The sequence below is a fragment of the Symphalangus syndactylus genome, chromosome 5, assembly GCF_028878055.3.
Source record: "Symphalangus syndactylus isolate Jambi chromosome 5, NHGRI_mSymSyn1-v2.1_pri, whole genome shotgun sequence".
In the NCBI taxonomy this organism is placed as follows: Eukaryota; Metazoa; Chordata; class Mammalia; order Primates; family Hylobatidae; genus Symphalangus; species Symphalangus syndactylus.
Window position 1 is genome coordinate 152,351,957 of NC_072427.2, and position 23,050 is coordinate 152,375,006.

General features: G+C 48.3%; 1 protein-coding gene across 22 annotated transcripts in view; it reads right to left on the reverse strand.

Moving 5' to 3' along the window:
- Positions 1-23,050, reverse strand: part of LOC129483539 (voltage-dependent L-type calcium channel subunit alpha-1C) — a 630,682-nt gene that overhangs the window by 125,045 nt on the left and 482,587 nt on the right. For all 22 annotated transcript variants that reach the window (XM_055281126.2, XM_055281127.2, XM_063639851.1 and 19 more), the window contains exons 10-12: positions 17,072-17,162; positions 10,165-10,191; positions 560-720 (exon numbers count right to left, since the gene is read on the reverse strand). In XM_055281126.2, coding sequence (XP_055137101.1) covers positions 560-720; positions 10,165-10,191; positions 17,072-17,162 — 279 coding nt within the window. The remainder of the gene's footprint in view (positions 1-559; positions 721-10,164; positions 10,192-17,071; positions 17,163-23,050) is intronic.

A 23,050-nucleotide genomic window follows, 5' to 3' on the forward strand; every position in this document is an offset into this window, starting at 1 on the left:
TGTGGAGGATGGGGCCAGGTCTTCTTGCCTGCTCAGCAATGATGCTGAGGCCTGGCTAGTGGGGCCCTCGTCTAGGGGCCCAAGGAAGGATAATGAGAATGAATGACCCATTGAAGACGGTTCCTTGTGCTCAGGCCCTATTCTTTTCTCTGCCTTTTTGCTCGTTCCATCCTCACATGTTCTGGTTAAGGCCACCTCAGGGCTGCAGGAAGGCCCCCAGGTATTTAAAATCCATGCTGGGAAGTTGGCAGCCAGGGGTCTGAGATAGACAAACAAGCTGCAGCCCCTTTCCTCGTCACCCGGGCCCAACAGCGACTTTGGGGCAGACTGATGGTATGGGCCCAGTCAGGGGAGCCGTGTCTGTTTTTAACAAGGTAGTGCATTTTATTGTGGGGCTTTGGAACTGCCAGGCCCTTGGTGTCTCCAGCACAGCACCTGCCAAGAGCCCCGACCATTGGCTGCTTTCCCATCCACCTTCTGCCTGTGGTTATGCCCTCCCCTGGGCCTTGGGGCTGAGTTCCCAGGAGGAAACCAGGGCAGAGCTGGGGCCGCCGCTCACCTTGGACTTCTGTGAGCCAGTGGGGCTGGTTGTAGTGCTCAGAGGCAATGGTGAGCGTGTTGAGGAACACCAGGAAAATCACCAGCCAGTAGAAGACATTAGACTTGACTGCGGCACGGCACTTTCTTCTGCAGAACCGATTCCACCGGCGCCAGTAGCGGCTGGAAAGGGGACAGGGAGAGAAGGGTGGGGTTGGCTGTGAATTCAGGTTTCCTCCAACCCAAGATGAAGCGCCATGGCTCTTCTCGCCCCTCGCTGACCTGGCCTTGCTAGAGCAGCCCAACCTGGTGGCAAGGAGCCCAGCTTCTCACCCAGCTAACCAGGCCCTGCCGCCTTGGGGATGCCCCTGAACTCCTCCCAGCTTCAGTTCTCCCATCTGTGAAACGGGAAGAGGGCCAACCTCATGGGGTTATTGTGGGGATGGATCAAATACCTTATAATGCATCTGGCTGCTTTGAAGTTGAAGATGCTCAATAAATGGAAGTTTTTTTTAATTTTTGTAAAATGGCATTCTTAGAAATAGTGTTGTAAGCAATAAGGGCATTATTAGTAACAGTGGAGGAGGAGCCCAGTACCGCATCAGGCACTTCTCATGCCTTCTCTCCAGTTCTTTCAGTAACTCTGCAAAGCACGCATTATCCCGATTTTTGTGGAGGAGGAAACTAAGGGCCGGGGAGGCTGAGTACCTCCACCAATATCACAGCAGGCAGAGCCAGTTGTGGTTTTTTGCCCAGCCTCTTGGCCCTGGCTCTGTGTGCTGCACCGTATGGTAGAAGGGGTTCATCTGGAGCACAAGCTCTTTTTCTGGGTTATAGAATCTTTCCAGAATCTGATGAATGTTTAGATCTGCCTTTCAGAAAAATGGGCACACGCCCCCACACACACCTTTACATGCGAGCCCATGCAGTACACAGACCCCTCAAAGCTCATCCATGCTCTACGGACTCTTCCCCCTATCTTGGTTTAGGGGCCTTTGTCAGTGATTCTCAAACCTGGCTACACACAGAATTACCTACGGAACCCTCCCCAAAACCCCACTGGTCTGCAAGCCCCAATACCAAACCAATTCAGTCTGAGTCTCTAAGGGTTGGGTATTTTTAAATACCCCCCAAAATACCATGGTATTTTTAGGGTTCCCCTTGTGGTTCTAATGTGTAACGATGGTTGAGAACCATTGGCTAAGATGATCCTAAAGAAACACATTTTAAGATTCTATGGTGGAGGCGTTTTCATTTTCCTGATACAGAGAAAATATACAGCTCTATTTGGTTGAATTCAGTAGACGACACGGTTAATAAATGGCTGCACCGTGCAAGGAGAGAGGAACCACAGCTGGAGACGTGCTGAGGAGGAGACTGCAGGGGCCATGCTGAGGGCTTGCGGGGGGGAAAGGACATGATCAGGTTGCATCGGAACACTCCACAAAAACAGCCCCTGTCACCTTCTAGACCAGGGAGAGTACGAGGAATTCTCTTCCTGTTCTCCAGGTTAGAGATAATGAAGGCAATAGATTTATTAATGGAAAAGATGACACAGAGCTGGCAGCAATTTTGGAGGCAGAATCAATAGTCCCTTGAGATGAGTGGATGTGCAGAATAAGAAAGACAGGTATGGAAGGGACGGCCAACATTTTTAGCTGGGGCGATTTGGGAGGGCGGCACAGAGGAGGGCCAGAGGACGGGGAGTAGAGCTCCAGGCAGAGGGGTCAGCTATGAGAAGAATGGGGTGCTTAGCTCTGCACATGGCTTTGGGGCACCTGTAGGACTTGAACGCAGACCCACGAGGCATTGAAGATACAGCTCCTGCCTGGGTAATGAAGGCAGGAGGAGAAACAAAGTAGAATCCTGGTGATAAAGTCCATGAATATCTGTATTTTTCCATAAAATGATCTCCTGTCTATGAATCTCTCTAGTCTAGACAGACATTCCTCTAAATAAGCATGCAGAATCTGCCTCTAGGCAGAGATTTCAAACCTCACACTGCAGCCCATTAGTGGGTCATGAAATCTACCGAGTAGGTCATGCCTGGCACTGAATAAAGGAATAGAGTGGAACATGTCACAGTGCGTATCATAAGGAAACTGCTTTTTAAAGTAAGCAGTAAGGAAAAATATTTTTACATAAAACTTTGTTTCCGTTGTGTGTGTGTGTGTGTGTGTGTGTGTGTGTGTGTGTGTGGCATACTAAGTCTGGATGTGAAAACTGGCCCTCCACTTCAGCGCAAGGAAGCTGAAATGAGGTCCTCCATTCTAAATCAGAGTCCATGCATGAGTCCGTTTCTCCAATCTTCCTGCCAGAGATGACCATCCAGCCTCAGCGTCACCTCCTGGGTCAAGTTATGTTGGTGGTGGAGCAGCAAGCCCCATCTGTGTGAACCCACCGGTCTGTGAATGGCCTATTCCTTCCTAGCCCCCGGGCACGTAGCAGCACCACATGTGGGTGTGCCCCAGGGGGCAGGGACAGCTCTGTGCTGTGTGCACTGCCCTCAGCCTCGGTCCTCTACTTCCAGAGCAGAAGCCCCTCCAAACATCAGCAAACTCCAAGATGCCAACCTGGGCTGCTACGGATCCCTGCACCTACCCCCAAAATTGCCTCTTGGAGTAGCCTGACTTCATCCACCTTTCTACTCTGTCATTTTTCTATCCATGATCTGCAGAAAATCCTGTTACCAAGACTTTGCTAAATCTAGGATGAGGTTAGGAGAGTGAAGAGTCATCTAAGAAGGGTACTCTTTCTTCAGGACTGCAGGGAGAAATTAGTTTCTGGCCTGAGGAGCAGGGAGGGGTAAAAGGATTAATCCGGGCAGTGTTCTGCTCTGGCTTGAAGGCCATCTCCAGTGAGGGCCACACCTTACATGGGACACTTGCCTACCACTTGGGGGAAAATCCGCTACACAGGGAAGCAGGCCACCAGGTGGAAAATATGGTTTCCAATCTGTATACTGAAGAGATATCTGCACTCCTATGTTCACTGCAGCACTATTTACAATAGCCAAGATACAGAATCAACGTAAGCATCCATCAGCTAATGAATGAAGAAAACGTGGTACATGTACACGATGGAATATTGTTCAGCTACAAAAAAGAATGAAATTCTGTCATTTGCAACAACACGGATGGAACTGGAGGCTGTTATATTAAGTGAAATAAGCCAGGCACAGAAAGACAAATTGTACATATTCTCACTCATATGTGGTAGCTAAAAATTAAAGCGATTGAACTCATGGATACAGAGAGCAGAATGATGGTTACCAGAAGCTGGAACAGGTAGTGGAGATGGTAAATAGGTGAAAAAACATAGTTAAATATAAAAAATAAGATGCAATATTTGATTATACAACATAGGAGAGAAGGATGGTGACTACAGTCATGATAATTTATTGTGTATTTTAAAATAACTAAAAGAGTGGAATTGGAATGTTCGTAATACAAAGAAATGGTAAGTGCTTGACGTGAGGAATACCCCGATAACCCTGGTTTGATTTTTACACATCGTACGCCTGGATCAAAACATCACATGCACCTCATAAATATATACATCTATTAGTGCCCATAAACATTAACAGTTTAAAGTTATGATTTCTAAATGCACTTTGGAATTCTTGCACCCCCAGACATACTGCCCTGGATCTGAGGGAGGATGGTGGAGGGTGGACAGAGGGACAAAGGAATGAGACAATGAGTCCCAGATGGTCCTCTTGAGAGGTGACCTCTGAAGTTAGCCAGATCTTGATACTGAACAGTCTTATCTTGCAGGGCATGCCTCTGCTTTTTTCCTGTGATTGTGATTATTAATATTGTACAGAAATTTGGCAAGTAGTTTTTTCCCCTAAAACATGAATTTTCAGGACAAACTCATATCTGATCTTGAAGAGCTGACAGTGAAGTTTGCAAAGAACATGTTTTAAATAGATACAGTCTCAAGTTTCAGAAATCACTGATAATTGTTATTCAGAGTCCAAGGCAATCAAGGTTGCTTTCTTTGTGGTATGTAGACCTGTCTTAGAGTGGGTTTAATATGAGAGCTTGATTATGCCCCTCTTTCCCCATGCTTGGGAGTAGTGGGTATGGGTGCTGTATGGTCAGGCCGGTCCCATGGGTCTGCAGCTGCTCTGCACAGACCCCTGAGGAGTGTCCGGAGCGGACAGGACCGTGTCCCTTTAAACTGGGGTGCTCCTGAGCAGACCCATTTGGGAGAGTCACGTGGATTTGGGCTGGGGTGGGGGTGGGGTAATTACTATCCAGAGAAAGTATTTAAAGATAATTATACACCTCCCACTCTTCAAAATATAGCGCTGCTTGACAACTGGTTTCCTGGCAACACTTCCTACTGTATAATAAATGTAATAGTTTATTAGGATGTGTAAATTTATTTGTGTTTACATATGCATGGAGGATACAGAAATTAAATGATAAAATAGGGAGGAGAAATTTGCCCGCTATTCATGTTCCCTTCACACTAACTGGAAGTCATTTTCTCTAGAAATAGAACCTTCCATACGTAGACACAGGAGAGAGGGATGGATACGAATGGATCTCATCTACGTCTCTAAACTTCAGGATCACTGCATTCCCACGGGAAACTTCTGCTCTCGCGGCCCCAGCTCTGCCTGCCCTTCTCCCTACACTGGGCCTTCCTCTTGACTGTCCAGCTGCACTGCAAGTCCTCCCAGCTACCGGAAACTCCACCTTTGCTCTATCCTCTCTGTCCTGCCCCTCCTGTGGGGCTCACGCTGAGTCCCAGCTTCTCCACGATGCATGCTTCTAGTCTTCTCAGCCTTGGCATTGGTCAGTGCTTACTGTCTGCATTACTCATTCTAGTTACACATCCAAGAAAGTTGCTGAACACTGACCATGGGCTAGGTACCAGATACTCAGTAACTAGCACAATGCTTACAGGCCTCCTCTGCGTAAAACCTACATGGAGACACAGACCACTAAGTGAGCAGTCACAGCAGGGCCTAAGTCCTGGGCAGGTCCACAAGGGGGCACACAAAAGGACACCTTAGGCAAGAAGGGTCCCCAGAGGAAATGAGTTCCCATTTCCTTGTATTGTCAGTTACCTTTTATTTGTGTGGTTCCTGCCTCTCCGCGGAGCTCACAAGACCCACGAAGGAATGGGGCTGTGTCTTACACTTGGTTACAGATCCACGGGACTCAGCACAGTGCATCCTGCACAAGAACCCCGGGCTGACGGCATGGTTGAGCAGCAGAGATGAACTCTATACAAATGTACTACCTCCCTCTGTAAGACAAGGCCAAACATTCCTGTAGCTCTTGTGAACCAGGGCTGAGGGTGGAGGTGAGCAGTGGGCAGTGCTCCTAAAATAGTTTGCTTGACATGCAATGGTGGACAGGCATCTGGAATCGTAGACAACATCAAAATGATGGGCCTTGCAAGCTCTTTCTAGTGGCTAGAGTAAGTTTCCATTTTTTTTTTTTTTTTTTTTACCAGAACCAACAACAAACACAGAAAATCATTAAGTTTAATTCTCTTGTAAATAAGTAACTTTACAAAAGACTATTAGAGATTGGGGCAAATTTGGATTTGTGCCTTGTTGCTGATGGTATGGCAGAAGTGAAGAGAGCATTGGAAGCACATTTCACTGAAGACTGGGTGAGCTAGTCCCCCCAATTTTAGAACCCCGTGAGGTTCACTTCAGAACTCCGTAAGGTTGAGATCCAGAAATTCCAACTTGTCTAATTAATCCCTTCAGGTTACAGAAGACTTCCTGAATCATTTGTTTCATAACTGTTTACATTCTATTCTGAACAGTGAGCTCCAAATGTCACAAATCTCTTATTTTAACTAATTCCTGTGAGTGAAAACCTGGATTACCAAGGGAATACTCTACTATGGCTGTAATATACTATGGCTGTAATTCACTAACTGGCCAAATTTTCCCTAAAGGCTCCATTCTCATACTTCCTTGAAAGAAACCGTGACTTTGGATCATTCTGTTTTGCAAAGGGAAAGGCCAGTTTGAGACTCAAATTCCATTATCTGTAATTGTTAAACTGTTTCACCTAACTTGAGAAAATGATTAGGAATACTTTGAAAATGTTGGTGGCATTTTCAATCTATTTGTAGCCTTTGATATTCCCTAAGCAGACACCATCAGTGAACTGCTGAATCTAGATTAGACGGCTGCTGTGTGATACCTGCTCATGTGTGAAACCTCCAGGGCCATGTGGCCTTGTGTGGCAGCCGCTGGCAACATGCAGCTACTGTGCATGGGAAACATGGTCAGTCCAGACTGAGATGTGCAGTAAGGGCAAAACACACACTGCATTTCAAAGACTTAGCACAAAAGCATGAATGCGAAATATCTCATTAATAATTTTTATGTGAATTACATATTGAAATAATAATGTTTTAGAGATGCTGGTTTACATCAAATAACTTTCCTGTTTCTTTTTATTTTTTAACCTGCCTACTAGAACATTTTTAAAAGTACATATGTGGCTTGCACTGTATTTCTGTTCAATAGCAGGGCTCTACAGTTATGCACTCTGTGGACACACTAGCTATACAGGAACAGGGTTTACTATTCCTGGGCAGAACCTCATCACCAGGATGGCACAGTTATTGGCAGCAGAGCCCCTGGGTATGAGCTCTGACTCAGCCATACTAGAGCCCTGTGACCTGGGCCTCTCAAAGCCTCAGGATCCTCATCTGGAAATGAGTTTCAATGATAGTGCCAACCTACTAGCTGCAGGCCTTTAGAAGAACAAAATCTGCTGTCTGCATTGCTGCAGCGTATTGAGGGGTGGCTGCAGAAAGAGAAGGCCTTCCCAGAGGCAGATGATCAGGGCTGAATGGCCAGCACGCAGCAAAGCCTCCGGGCTGAGGGAGACTCCAGAGGTTTACAGGCCCCACTGCTCTTTCTCTCTTGTTCAAAAGCACAGCTTGCACCATAGATCACTGGATGAAAATAATGTCCCCAGAGTGTTCCAGGCAATCTCTAACTCGAGACACAAGTACGTAATTTTCCCTCCCATCCTCCAGATCATATTCACTCATTCATTCATTTATTAATTTATCATTTACTCACTTGCATGAACTGAGAATGATATTTTGGAAATATTTTCAAGTGTATTTTTAATCCCTTTACTCTTACTGTGTGGGGGCTTTGGAACTGTTAAAGCACAACATGCTTTTTCAACTTTGACCGTCAAATTAGGTATTTTGTTTGAAGCTGTGTCAAGTCTATTGTCTCACTGGGGCAAGATCATTCATTTATTAATTACTCACTCACTCAGCAAATATTTATGAGGTTCTTGTCATGTACCAGCCACTTCTCCAGATGCTGGAGATAAAGCAGTAACAGCCAAGCATTACTGAGAGAGAAAAAAATTTTTTTTATATTTCTAGAGCTCTTTCTCTGTAATAAGAGCTAGAGTGGATGGGCCTGGCCCTAGATTGTTTATGTAGACGAGGTCTTGGTTTGAGAGAAACAAGAATTGGGAAAAAAGCCTGTATTTTCCAGTCCTGGTGAAACGGGAGAGAAAGAAGGTGTCAGAAGTGGAGCAAAAGTCAGACACCAGGGTCCTCACTTAATTTTTCGCCCTTGGGCACCACACCCCAAGAGGTTGGTGGGGGGTTGCTTTAGAAACACCCAGATGGCCACGGGGAGGCCCGGGGACATTGGGGCTGGTGGAGTGCCTTGGCGGACCCTGGGAGAAGGTCAGCCCTTGGCTTGAAGCTCATCCTGGCTGTTACAGAGGGCGTGATGGGACAGCGGTAGGCCAATGGGCCTGTCATAGTGCTGCTGCCTCCCCCAGCTCCTTCAGGGAGTGTGAGGGACCTGGAAGTGTCCATGTCCTCAGCTGAGGTGTAGAGGTGCTAAAGTCAGTGGGGCCAACAGAACTCAAGGGTCAGAGAGCAGAGGTGGAGATTTCAAGGCCGGAGGCAAGTAGAGGGCATGGACTCCAGCAGTGGATGCCCTGACCAGATGGACCTCAGCAGGTACCAGTTAAGACAGCAGTTCAGCCTAGCTCCATGCAGCAGAGATAAGCAGGCATCCGGAGGGGTCGCGTGGCTTCTAGACCAGCCCTCATGATTCCCTGCTTCCTGGGATCTCAAAGTCCCTCTCTGCCATGTGTCCAGCTCCATCCAAGAGAGGAGCTGGGAGAGAGGCAATCTGAGAGACAAATCACTTTACCTTAAGGGACTGTTTAAAATACAGCACTGGGCTACATTTACTCAGCTGGATAAAAATTTCTTTATGCTCCTGCCATGTAGGAGATAGGGCCAGGGCATCAAGATTAGCTCAATTATGAAAAACAACCAATATTTTTTGGCACATACAAGCTTTGTGGGAGTAAATTCACATTCTCCCTGCACACATCTGTCCACTCATTCATTCGCCACACATGTATGGACGTTCACCACTGGACAGGCACTGAGCTGGGTGCTCTGGAAATAACCCCTGTGAGGCATGCAGGCAGAGCCTCTGGAGGCAGGGGACTGCGAGCCAGTAATCTGAGTGTGATGTGCTGAGTGCCGTGACAGAGGCATCAGCAAAGCACCAGGGAAGGGGGAGCTGAGTAACTCTCCCTGGAGTTTGAAGAAGGTATTTTCCAGTCCCAGTGAAATGGGAGAGAGAGCAGTAACATGGAAGCAGTCACATCTGAGGGTCTGAACAGAAGTCTGAGTTGTCCAGAAGAAGGCACGGGGGCGTGGTGATTTCAGTGGAGGAACGACTCCATGCACGGGCCTCGACGTGCACCAGGACAGGGAACATTTGGATAACTGCAAGAAGTTCCTTGTGGGGGGAACAAAGGACAGGGAACATTTAGATAACTGCAAGAAGTTCCTTGTGGGGGGAACAAAGGACAGAGGACATTTGGATAACTGCAAGAAGTTCCTTGTGGGGGGAACAAAGGACAGAGGACATTTGGATAACTGCAAGAAGTTCCTTGTGGGGGGAACAAAGGACAGAGGACATTTGGATAACTGCAAGAAGTTCCTTGTGGGGGGAACAAAGGACAGAGGACATTTGGATAACTGCAAGAAGTTCCTTGTGGGGGGAACAAAGGACAGAGGACATTTGGATAACTGCAAGAAGTTCCTTGTTGGGGGAACAAAGGTTATTTTCATGGAAGTGCAGGAAGTGAGGCTGGGAGGCAGATGGGGGCTGAGGACCCTGGATCCTTTTGTAGGTTCTGTCATTGTCAAGAGCAGTGACACAGACGGGTGTCATAATCCTATGTGCTTTCCATCATCATCAAAGTTCGTATCTCACCATGTTCTATAAACATGAAGTAGGTCATGACAGTCACAAGGGTTCACTTTATGTTTCTTTTAACTGGACTTCATCTTAGAAGGGAGGAAAACACATTTGGTCTGACAACTTCCTAGGGACAAATGCTACCAAAAAGATGGACAGTCCAAGATCATTCGACAAATATCAACCACTGGATTATTTGTCTGATCTGAGCCACAAGCTTTTTCTTGATGGCCATACAGAAAGTAGTGACCCCCTTAGAAGAACAGCCCTTATCCTACTGGCAACTCGTAGGTATTACCTTGGGCCACCCAACAGGGTGGCTGAGGACACAGCTGGTGGCAGAAGGAAGGAAGAGCAGTGTGCGTCTCACTCACCTGAACTTTGACTTGGAGATCCGGTGGCTGAAAAAGAAAAAGGAAATGTTACCAAAGGACGGACACACATGTGCATTTAAAAGATGTTCAACAGTCCCAGGGAAATGTGATGTTCCCCAGGTAATTTCGTGTGGGTGCTGGAAGGAGGCATGGCGTGAACTGGAACATCTTGGGAGAGAAAGAACCCTATTTATGTATTTGAATGTGGAGACTGAGGTCTGGCCTGGCTAGCATCTTCTAAGTATAGACAATCCTTGCTGCAGAGGGAGAGCACCAGGTCCTCAGGGTCTGCCTAGAAAGTTCTATGAGGTCAGGTTAGGAAGAGCTGTATCTTGAGAAAAGCTGCAGAGGAAGAAAAGGCCTCTCCTGATGACAAGAGGACCCCAACAGCAGAAAAATCACAGGCAAGAACAGGTCGGCACAGACCTCACATCTGTCCGCCAGAGCCCAGCTAGAGTGGGGTTATGAAGGGAAGACCAGCAAAAGGAGCCAGCCAGAAATGGAGGGGCCACAACAGCCCCCACCCAAGAGCTGCAGAGGGGGCCTAAGGCGCCAGCCCCAGATTCCGAGGAGAAACCCAGGATGCTGACAGTCACGTGCAGCCCTGAAGACCTGGGGACCTCTGGGCAGAAGCTCAGGGTGGGTGTGAGGCTGGCTGCCTGGAAGGGTCATCGAACAGGGAGGAGGTGCCACGGAAAGGTGGAACCTTCAAGGAAGTCCTGAGGCTCCCTAGTTCATGTAGGGAAGAGTCCATGGGAGGCAGGAGGCTGGGAGAAGAGGGCAGGAGGGAGAAACTGTAAAAGAGAAGTGTGGAGGAGAGAAGGCTGAGCCAAAGAGAGAGAGATAGGGAGAGTGACAGAATGTAAGCAGTTGAGACCATTAGAAGGCACCTGTCAGCTTGGCTTTGGTGCTAGGAGAAGGGCATGAACGCTGGGGATAGTGCAGGTGGTGACAATGTTCAGATGGACAAGCAGAAGGACAGAACGCAAGTCAGAGATGAAGAAAGGGATGGAGACAGTGGTGGAGCAACCAGGAGAGGCATGGGCAGGGAAACAGGAGAAGGGAGTCTGGGAGGCTACCCCACAGGCCTGTGACGTCCCAGCGCGGCACACAGCGAGCTGTGTCGCAGAGCAAGAAAACGCCAGCCCCTCTCGTTATTTCTTATTTAAAAAAATTAAGCCAGAAGATGTGACAGGTGGCAAAGCCATCGTGCATGAGATAATTATATCTCTGGGGCACTTCGAATCAGAGCCAAGTGCCTTTACTGCTCCGAACCATTAGCTAATAACCTCATCCCCCCTCCAAAGACTGCCTGTGAGGGCCGGAGGGCTTAATCACAGGTTAACAGCCTGTGGGAGGGGGACCGGGAGCCCAGGGCAGCATTGTTATTTACAGCCACAGTTTAACCAGCACACAAATGTTTCCCAGCTGCTAATTGGGTGCTGGGGAACCTAGGTGCCCTCCTCTCCAGCGGGGCCGTGCTGAGCCCCAGACCTTCAGTGTCTTCCCAGGCTGCTTTTGGGTGGTTGTCTCTCCTTGCTGTTAACCATAAGCCCAAGTGGGTCATCATGGCCTTCAGCCTTGTCACTCTGACTCCAAGCCTAGCCTGGCCCCAGGCCTTCTTTCAGAAACACCTCAGTAGTCCTGCCCGGGGAGCCCCTTGATGACAACCACCGGCCCTTTGCCATGAGGCGTTCTCTTGCTCGCAGTGCAAGCGGGTCGCAAGTGCAAGTGGGCTCTGAAAAGCTCTCCTCTGGGGAAACCTAACCCTGAGTATTCGTCTCCAAGGGAAATGACCCTGGGAAGAGGACTAGCGCTGGGGACTACAGGTCCTTCTGTGGCATCCGGGCACATTCTGAGCAAGAAATGGAAAGAGCCTTCTTGTCTGCTGTGTTACAGGTCCGGATGGATAAGCCTGGGCCCCACACTTGAAGACTGATTTTGTTGCTATTGTTGCTATCCTCCGGGATTGTGAGCAGAATTTTAGGTTCACAGGGACCAAAACCTCATCCGCTTTTAAAGGCTGGCACTTTTAACTAGCAACCGCCAAATGGCTAAGTTCCATGTCAGGCAGGCTCCTCTCCTTGCGAAGGGGAGGACACTCCTCAGCGGCGTTTGTCTGGAGACCAAGGAAAACTCCATGCCCGTGAGGAGCTGAGGTGAGAACTCTGTGACGTCTGAACGCCTTGGTTCTTCCTGCTCCCTTTGCACACCTTGGAGTTAATGACAGGACCTCTTTGCCTCCTGGGAGGTGGCCCAGGGTTCTGGGCTGGAAAGGTGCTCCTTTCCAGTGAGAGGACGCAAGCCAGGAGCCCGGGTGCCTTGGTGCCATCAGGAGTCCGGGTGCCTTGGTGCCATCAGGAGCCCGGTGCCTTGGTGCCATGGTGCTGGTCCACACCCTGGGCCGGTTCACTGTGGCCAGTGCCTCCCTGCCACTGATCTTCACAATCTCCAAAGAACCCTGAGAACAGCTGGGGGCTCTGGCTTCTCTATGCACAGCACACTCGGAAGGCTTCCTGGCTTTCTCCACCGCTGTTGTTCCAATGAGGCACGATTCCTACCTCAGGTTGAGCGGATTCTTGAAGAAGAGCGAGGAGGGAGAGAAGGCTGGTAAGGAACACGAGACCATCAGAACAGATCCACGGGGTGGGAACTGAAGTTCATGCAACCCCGGACACTTTCTCCACCCAGGACTCCAAGACAAACCTTCTGGGAGACCATGATTTTCCTTCGTGCTTTTCAGGTCCAGAATTAGAGACAAACCCCAAACTCCTTTTTTTTCCCTAGTTACTCAGTTTGCATTTGTCATTATTTGAGACATATTTGAACTTCTTGAGAGCCATTTATATTTTCAGCCTTCCCCCTCTTCTTAGAGGAAAGAGTGCCATATGTTTACTACCTGCTGTGTAAAATAGTATTTCCCTGAATTGTCCCAAATTCGCCTTTAACGTAAGTCAGATGGCACTGCAGTCATCATCCACATTGACAATGCGTCTGACTCAGCATCCTTAACTCCAGGACGTCCTCTCCCCCACAGTTGTTATAATTGGGAAGGTCACATCCTGCCCTCGCCATGGCACAGGATTGCTTCCACTCCTGGGTACTGAGCCCAGAGGCTCCATGACTGGCCAGAGCCTGCCTTTCTACGATCCCTCCTGCTCTTTCAGAGGACCCAACGTTTGTCCTCACTGGATCCTCCCCATCACTCACACCCTTTAACACCAGGCTTGACTACAGTCACGGCAATGTTGCCCTCAAGACCACAGAGACTCCACACCGCCTGGGCCTTCTGCTGTGCCTGCATGGCTAAGCCCCACCGTGGGTCACCCCACAGTCTCTTTTTAGTGCCCTCAGGCTGCAGAGTCTGCCAAAAATATGGCTGACTGCGCATTTATGATATCAGTCTCCACCGCGGCATCCGTGCTGCCCAGCAACCTTTGAGCAACCTCTCGATGACTCACTGGTTTCAGTCTCTGTACTGTCCTTCAAGTTCCTGTGACCCCTGACCCTTGCTTTGGGAGATGAGATGGCTGAGCTCATTCAGAGTGACTCCTACTACTGACCCCTTCATCAGAGCCTGTTTCTGATTCTGTATTCTTTACAGAACTGGAAGGGACCCTTAGATACCACGTGGACCTACAGTTTGCAGTTTCTCCAGGTGTAGAATGCTTTTGTCATATGAAATCTTGCACCGCTGCAGGTGGTTTCCGCTCCCCACCCCAGCCTCTGCTGAGACGTCAGTCCGACCCTTCTTCTTCCCAGAGGATGAGGCTGAGGCCCACAGCAGAGTGCTTTGGCCAAGATCCCAGGGCTAGCTGGAGGTTGATGGGCACTAGACTCTGGGACTCCTCTTCTTTCATTTTCCAATTAGTTCCAGGTGCACAGAAACTCCTCCTTCCTGAGCAAGTTCAGTGCCTCAAACTGTCTTTGCTGTTGCCCTTCTCCTCTTCAGAAGCAATGCCTTCCTATAATCACTTGCTTCCCCTCCAGCTTGTTTTGCCTCTTCCTGCTCCGTGACTTCTTCCTTGCCTTGAAGCTTGCCCTTGCCTTTATTACAACGAAGGCCAGCGCTTCCCACACTCATGCTACTCGTCTTCACATGCTCCCGTCCTCCTCCCTGTCCGTGGCCTCACTGCCTGAGTGAGCACCCTGCCCTGGCCCATTTCCACCCCCTCCCTCACTGAGACCGACTCCCAAGACCAGTGCCCTGCAACTCTGACGGGTAGCACCCCAGAACACACACACGACACAGCCCTTCTCTCCCTCTGCAGCCTGAGCTGCTGCCACGTTACTTGGCACCTGCGTCAGACTCTTGCGGCTTCTCATTCCTCCATGCTCTTTTCCTGACATCGCAGTGATCCTTCAGGAGCTCAGAACTAACCAAATCAACCTCCCACTCAGCTCTGTTCTGAATGCCCTTCAGTGACTTCTCACCCTCTTCTGATGCAGACCCAAATGGTTAAGGGTCCGCCAGGCCCTCGATAACTCATGTTCATCCTTCTGTTCTCAGCTGGAATTTTAATTCTGCAAAGAAGCCTTTCCTAACCTGCCAGTCCAAATGAGAAAGCTTTGTTATTAGCCAGACATTATACTTACTTTTCCTTCATAACACTTACCCCAATTTATAGTTGCCTATTTGCATAGTGTCTCTCCCACACTAGACTGTGAGCTCCAGTCTGATGGTGTCAGTTTCCTCCCCTGTGGTGTGTCACCACCACCTAGCCTCAGCACCAAGCTGGGCAGACTGTTGAGCGAATGCACAGATAAACAGCTCTGTCCTGACATTCCTCCTCCCGCAGCTTCCAGGCTGGCGCTGCTGCCTGTTCTCTTAACATTCCTTTGTCTACTTTGCTTGCTTGGTCTATTCTTCTGTGTGTCTGTTTCCCAAGATTCAGCCCTTGGTCTTCTATTTTCCACTTCGCTCTGACAACCCCGTCCTATCACCTCATTGGTGGTTTTCATCCCGACAACCTCAAACACGTGTGTCCACCCCTGTTCAGAGCTGAGCTTCGGGCCTCCGTATCTCGTGGTCTCCATGACCCCCGCAGGTCACTCCAACTGGGTTCCTGCTTCAGATTTCACTTCCGCCTCATTATCCTCTTCCCTAACTGTGATGGCTCCTTCCTCTTCATTACCTCCACCCGCCTGCCCCTGCTGCCATGAAATAACATGCTGTAGTTCTTTCCTCCCTTCCCCCAACAGGAACCATCTTCATCCAGGCCTTCTTACTACATAGCAGTCCTCATCGTGACCTAATCTTATTACAGAAGACTTTTAACCCTTAGCTTTAAAGATCCTGGTCACTCACGGTCCCCTCAGACCATCACATTCAATCTCAGTTCCCATGCTGTTTCTCCCACCAGGAATGCTGGCAGTCTTGACCCATCATTGTCTGGGGCGGGGTGGGAGGTAGGGAGATGGGGAAAGACCACATTTTATTAGGAGCATATTATAATTCTGGCACTGTGACTCAGCATTTTGTATGCACAGAGTACGAATGTGGCTAAACATGGGGATAACAGGGACCATTTCTGCAGAGCTCTCCAGGCTGCAGAGCATGTGCTCTGAGCAAATGACAGATCCACTGGAGACTGCCAGCCTCTATCCCTGGGGGAATATCATGTTTCCTTCCTAACAGAGCCTCATGCTCTCCTGAAATGTACTCTCAAGTGACCTCCTGGTGCCAGCTCCCTAGTCCCTCCTGGTATGTGACTTAGGCCTGCCCAACAGCCAGAGTTGCAAGGCCTTTGATCATCTCTCTAAGCCTCGTCTTGGTGGCAAGACAACAGAAAGGCCTAGAACTGACGGACTTTGAAGCCTTCCTATAGGCCTTTTCCTAGAGTTGCTGTTTGGGATCTACTTCCAGAAACTCAAGTGCTTGTTTTGTATGATTCCAAAAGAAGAGGTTTGCACTGCTGCTTAAAAATGTAATTAGCATCGTATTTTAACAACATTTTGACAATAATTGCTTCCCAACAATGCTGAGAAATCTGCAGTGCAGACTCCCTGGTGCCACTGTCAGAGTGAGTGATACTGAAGCCCCACGCTCCCGGGAAATAGCGGCTGTGAGTGCTGCTCTGTCGTCAGCCTCATTCTCCCTCCCTAACATGGGCTCCCAGGCCACGCCCAAGGCCGGCATTGCTGTGTTTAGACTCTTCCACAGCTCAGCGTTGTGAAAGGGCTGCGCTTGCCCAGGCTCTCCGTCATTCCACAGAGGAGGAGGGAAGGGAGATGCCGCCCCGCCCCCCAGATGGAGCAATTCCGAAATGCATTGTATCTGGGACTGGTCTGACTCAGAGCCTCTGTTTGCAGTTCTTCCAGTGGCCAGGGTGAGTTTACAGTTGTGACACCCCACCGCAACAGAACAGCAGGCTCCACTGCACTTCTGCTTCCCTTACTGGCAGGATGACAGAGCTTCAGGTAAGGACCCACATGCCAGTCATCTCCCAGTGCATCTTCTCACCTGGCTGCTTCTCTCTCAGGTCACATTTATCAGAATGGAAAGGGTGGCCAGCAGGACTCGGGACCCTAACCTCGCTGTCTCTTTGAAGAGGGGTGAAAGGGACTGGAGTGAAAGAAACAGACTTTGGGGCCACCCCCCTACACATATACCCTCTATATTTCTCAGATGTGATGAAAAGAGGCTCAAAACCCAAGAGTCAGCTCCCCCACAGGAGTGCAGAATTGAAGACTAGCCTTGATTTTAAGACTCACCCCCGCCAGGGCCACCCTTACCCCAGGGCCTTCTGCTCCCCATCTTGGTTCCCACCTGAGGTTTGTTTCTTGCCACCGGCTCTAATCTCTGCCCTTCCTAGTGATGAGCCAGCCCACTGTGATTTCCAGATGCAGCTTTTCCACCCATGCTCCAGAAAAAGCCCCAGCCCCTGGGCTCGCCGTGCCTACTCACGCCAGCCTGGCCCCGCAGTTTTCTCCCTCGATGTCACCTCCAGCCACGTTTTCGGTGTTGACGGACTCGGTCTCACTGGTGGGCATGCTCACTGCAAGAGTCAAAGGGAAGCAGAGCAAGGCACTGAGGGTGGGGAGACAAGGGAACAGAAGAGCAGTCGTTTGCAACGCGCCCACCGCAAGACCCAGTGCGGGTTGGCAGAAAGAGAGCCTGAGCGCACTGGCTGGCTGATCTGCACAGATCCCCTTGACGGACACATCTGCTGGTTGTCCAGGGCAGGTTTTGCTGCCAAGAACCCTGTAAACTAATGGAAGTATGGGAGGACATCTGGTAATAAGAGCATTTTACCTTATAGGACACATCCTGAAAAAACTGACCATTGAATCTCTCCTCTCCACTCCGTGGACTGGAAGAAGCTGTAGAGGCTTTTCCATTTGCAACTACCACTTGCCATAGACAGAGGAGCTTTCATGAAAATATATCATTTTCCTTACTTCATCCCACCCACCATCTCTAAGGGGCTCCATCTCCAAGAACAGGCACCAGCCTATTTGTAGAAAGGGTGTGCTTGCTGCCTTGATGAGCTGCTGGGTGGACAGAGGCCTCCCATTTCCGGCAGTTGGTTACATCCAGGAGCACAACTGAGACAGACGGCTTGAGGGGAACGGCCATCCCCAGAGCCATGTACTAAGACTCAAACTAGCCCTGCAGACGTCAGGGGTGAGGAGCGGAAGTGTGCAATCCACACAATTATGTTTAATTGTGCTCAGAAGACAGCCTGTAGGGATACTATTTCCCCTTTCAGCCACCCTGACATTTCCACGTCAACAGGTTGACTTGGATATAAGCCGTTTAATTCAACTTGTCCAGCCTCCTCCCAAGGCAGCTGTGGGTTGAATTTCCAGAACGATGGGAGTTTTCTAGCTTAGAACCCAGTTTGGTGGCTTGAAAGAAGCCATTTCTTTTACTATTATTATTTTTTCTTCTAAATAAAAGTTTAACTCAAAGAATTTTTCTTCACCTTCCATCACTCTCTTACTATGACACAACGCGTTCCTTAGTTTTGTAACCCTTATTCTTTAGAGTGGCCATCATATCCTTCGTCCTGGTTCTGCTGTTCCTCCAGAATAGAACCCCTCGTCTGCTGACAAAGTCATCAGCCCTCAGCAGACACAGAATCTGCTGTTAGTGAGGGAGTGGCCTCTGGTGACAAGTCCCCGTGAGGCTGCCAGAGGCCAAGAAACACTTTTACTGGTTGTATGGATATGGATAATGTTGATAGATGTGGATTCTTCCTGGTTTCCTTTCCTTTGGATGAGGACAAGCCAGGTTGGTGAGAAGAGAATCATTTCGAGAACATGGAAGATACAAACAGAAAGTCCATGACTTACTGTATGTTTGACTGTTGTGTATGAGAGACCTCTATGACGTTTTTAATAAAATTGAATTAAAAAAAATCCAGATGTTATTTTATAGAACTCTAGGGCTGGGTGAGGCTTTAGAAACTATCTGGCTCTAACTCATCCTCCTCACTCTGCAGGAAAGTGAGGCCAGAGAAGGGATGTGATGCCCATGGTCACATGGTGTGTTCCAGTAGGGCTGGGACCAGGGCACAAGTGTCACACCTCCTGCACCATGTTCATCTTGAGTGCCCCAGTCTCAACTGCCTCTGTACTCTACACGCTAGGCAAAGACAAGCTTCTTAAAGCCTACGAGGCTCTGGGAGCACCACAGGAGGGCAGCGAGTAGCCAAACAGGGGCACTGAGTTCTACAGCATTACACTCACTTTATAGTCTGAAGTCTGGAGGAGCTGGTGAGACCAGCCCTTAGGGATGGTTTTAGGCCTGGGAGCCGGGAAAACAGACCTTCAGAGCTTGCCAGGGGCCCTGCTCAAACCACACTAAGAAAGCCATAAAATGGAAGCACTCTCTGTCTTCCAACCCATCTATCTCCAGCCATCTCGGCCTAAAGGTTTTTTTATTTTTTATTTTTATTTTTATTTTTTAGCCCTTCACCCTCCGGACATCCTTGTTTGAAGGGCTAGGCCGCGTAGAAAAAGTTCTGTGACTTTGTGACACTTCGTTCCCAGAGCCTTATGTGTGAGTACAGTGCTGTGGAGGTGGTGGTGCTAGGCCTGGAAAGACAAACGAACTTGGAGGGGCAGGACTGGGCACTGGAAATAACGACAGCACCTTCTAAATCAAGGCACTGCCTGTACTGGTTCCCAACGGTGCATTCACAGTGTCCTTACTCTAGGCCAGCACTGCCCAAAGGACGAGCTCCTGGAGGAGTAGCTCTGCCAGTTCGTCACGCCCACTGACTTTATACATATGAAGCAATGATAAGGCAGTGGGTTTGAGGGCGACAGGTTGCCATCCCTTCACAAACACACACACATATACAACATATATACATACACATATATGCACACACACAGAACTACTGCGGCATAAGCCATCAAGAGAAACACCCTCCTATTCAGTCTGGTATGCTCCCACATACATTTACACACACAGAGCACAGGGGAACATTACCATGGGTTTCTGTGGAGTGACTAAACCAAGCAAACTTCCCTTTCTTCTGATCAAGCATGCCCGCCGGAGTGCCTCCTTTCACAGACAAGATGGTCAATGTCAAGAACCAGGAACAAGACATCAATAGAGCACATGCAGTCAGCCACGGGCAAAAGAAAGAAACAAGGAACTCAGCTTTCACATAGAACATCCATTTTTATCACAGAAAATAAACAACAAAAAAAAATTCAGAGCAATAAATCAAAACATATAGGAAAACATAACACAATAGAACCAAACCCCCAACTCACATGAATTAACATCACAAAACAAATGATGGACCCTGGAGAGAAGGAATTACTCCAGGAGAGAGAGGCTATCTGGCATATCTAATGAGTGACTTTGAGAAGGCTTCCAAGGAGGGGGCTGCCACTCATCCCTGCTGCTTCCATAGGGAGCTGTCGCCCTTTGCAGGCTCAAGTGGGGTCACTGCTAAAGTCTAACTGTAGCCCTGATATCCCCTTCCTCCCTACCCAATAGCCAGGTGACTTGTCTCCTCCCTCACATGGGACCACACTGCAAAACTTTCACCTGTAGTGGATTCAAGGGCTTCCTTGCTATTTGCACCTGGATGCAGTCACCTGCAGGTGGAAAAACAACCCATTGGTCGACCTACCTGCTCCTTTGTTCAGTTAAATAATTGAATTCTATTCAGCAAAGACCCATCAAAGGCCTAGGGCTCACATCCAAAACATATATGTATCTGCTTTTAATCAGTTTAAATGGGCCAATAAGTTGTTAAACTGCCTGTCAATGGGTGGTCATTTGAGGAAGTTTGTAAATAAGGAAGAAGAATTCTGTGAGCTCTGCTGGGTCTGGGCTACAGCTGAAGAGGAGAGTGCTCCAAAAGAGTGTGAAGACACTAGCCACTGCATGGGAGGGTGTGAAGACACCTGCCACTGCACGGGAGAGCATGAAGACACCTGCTACTGCATGGAAGAGTGTGAAGACCCCAGCTACTGCATGAAAGAGTGTGAAGACATCAGCCACTGCACGGAAGAGTGTGAAGACACTAGCCACTGCATGGGAGGGTGTGAAGACACCAGCCACTGCACGGGAGAGCATGAAGACACCTGCCACTGCATGGAAGAGTGTGAAGACCCCAGCTACTGCACGAAAGAGTGTGAAGACACCAGCCACTGCACGGAAGAGTGTGAAGACACTAGCCACTGCATGGGAGGGTGTGAAGACACCTGCCACTGCATGGAAGAGTGTGAAGACCCCAGCTACTGCACGGAAGAGTGTGAAGACATCAGCTACTGCAGGGAATAGTGTGAAGACACCAGCTACTGCAGAGAATAGTGTGAAGACACCAGCAACTGCACAGGAGTGTGTGAAGACACCAGCCACTGCATGGAAGAGTGTGAAGACACCAGCCACTGCATGGGAGAGTGGGAAGACACCAGCCACTGCACTGGAGAGCATGAAGACACTAATCACTGCATGGGGAACGGGAAGTTATGTATGGATTTGGAGTTCTGGATGTCAAGTGCTTTAGCTAATTGTTCAGATAGAGTTTTCCCATTTCATTTGAAAGAACTGGCATGAGCTGTGCTTCTGCGAGGTCACTATGCAGGGTGCTGGGAATGAGAGGCAAGTAAGGCACGATCACAACTTAGATTGGTGTGAAAGGAATTGTGTTTTTTGCATTGTTGGAACTTGCTATTTGGTATTGAAATACATTCTTAAATAAATTTGGTTATGTTATACATCATTTTAATGGGCATTTCTCACTTTATTTTTTTATTAATGATGTATTACTTGCTGTTTATTTTATGTTTATTTTAGACTATGGAAAGGATGCTAATCAAACAGCAAATTCGAGCGATTTGGGTCATAAAGCAGTGGAGACAACTTGCAACGTCAACAGCTCATTTGGCCCAGGAACTGCTAACGAACATACAGCGCAGTGGTGGTTCACAAAGTTTTGCAAAGAAGATGAGGAGCATAATGAAGAAGATGAGGAGCATAATGGCAGGCCATGGGAAGTTGACGATGACCAATTGAGAGCCATCATCAAAGCTGATCCTCTTACAACTACAAGAGAAGTTGCTGAATAACTCAATGTCAACCATTCTATGGTTGTTTGGCATTTGAAGCTTATTGGAAAGGTGAAAAAGCTTGATAAGTGGGTGCCTCATGAGCTGAGCAAAAAAAAAAAAAAAAAATCATTGTTTTGAAGTGTCATCTTCTCTTATTGTACTCAACAACAATGAACTATTTCTCAATCAAATTGTGATGTGCGAGGAAAAGTGGATTTTATATAACAACCAGCAATGACCAGCTCAGTGGCTGGATGGAGAAGAAGCTCCAAAGCACTTCCCAAAGCCAAACTTACGCCAAAAAAAGTCATGATCACTGTTTAGTGGTCTGCTGTTAGTGTGATTCACTACAGCTTTCTGAATCCCAGTGAAACCATTACATCTAAGAAGTATGCTCAGCAAATCAATGAGATGCACCAAAAACTGCAACGCCTGTAGCTGGCATTGGCCAACAGAAAGGGCCCAATTCTTTTCCACAACAATGCAGGACCGCATGCCGCACAACCAACGCTTCAAAAGTTGAATGAATTGGGCTACAAAGTTTTGCCTCATCTGCCATATTCACCTGACCTCTTGCCAACCAACTACCACTTCTTCAAGCATCTCGACTTTTTGCAGGGAAAATGCTTTCACAACCAGCAGGATGCAGAAAATGCTTTCCAAGAGTTTGCTGAATCTGGAAGCACGGATTTTTACATAATAGGAATAAAAATCTTATTTCTTGTTGGCAAAAATGTGTTGATGGTAATGGTTCCTATTTTGATTAATAAAGATGTGTTTGAGCCTAGTTATAATGATTTAAAATTCACAGTCTGAAACCACAATTTCTTTTGCACCAACCTAATATTAATGAGTGGCAGCAAATGCAGGTGGGAAGTCGGTCACCACACGCAGAAGGAAACGTGCCCTGCTGCACTTGTGGGCGGCACCATCACTTCCAGGAAAGGCATGAGGGGAGGGGCAACCCAAGTCTTAGGTTTTTCTCTATTTCACCCTCTTATCCTAGAACACAGATTATAGTCAATGGACTTCCTCGGATGTTGCCCGGTAAGGAGAATTTTGGAGATTGGCTAGTGATAGAAAAGGACCACGCCTATTTTTAACCTGAAGATCTGTGTCTCACACACTCATCTTTAAGGTACAAAGTGTGGAATGAACAGAAACTTCATAACTGGCAGGGTTTTTTTTTTTTTTTTCACTTCTCAGAAATCCTACATGCAGAAAGCACTGAGAGTTAGGTGCTGAAATGAGCCACTTGGTTCAAGTTTCCCTTCTAGGGAAAGGTATGTCTCAAACAGTCACTAACATGGGACTCTCATAATGAATGGTCTTTTTTCTGGAGATGTAGGGGGTGGACATAGGC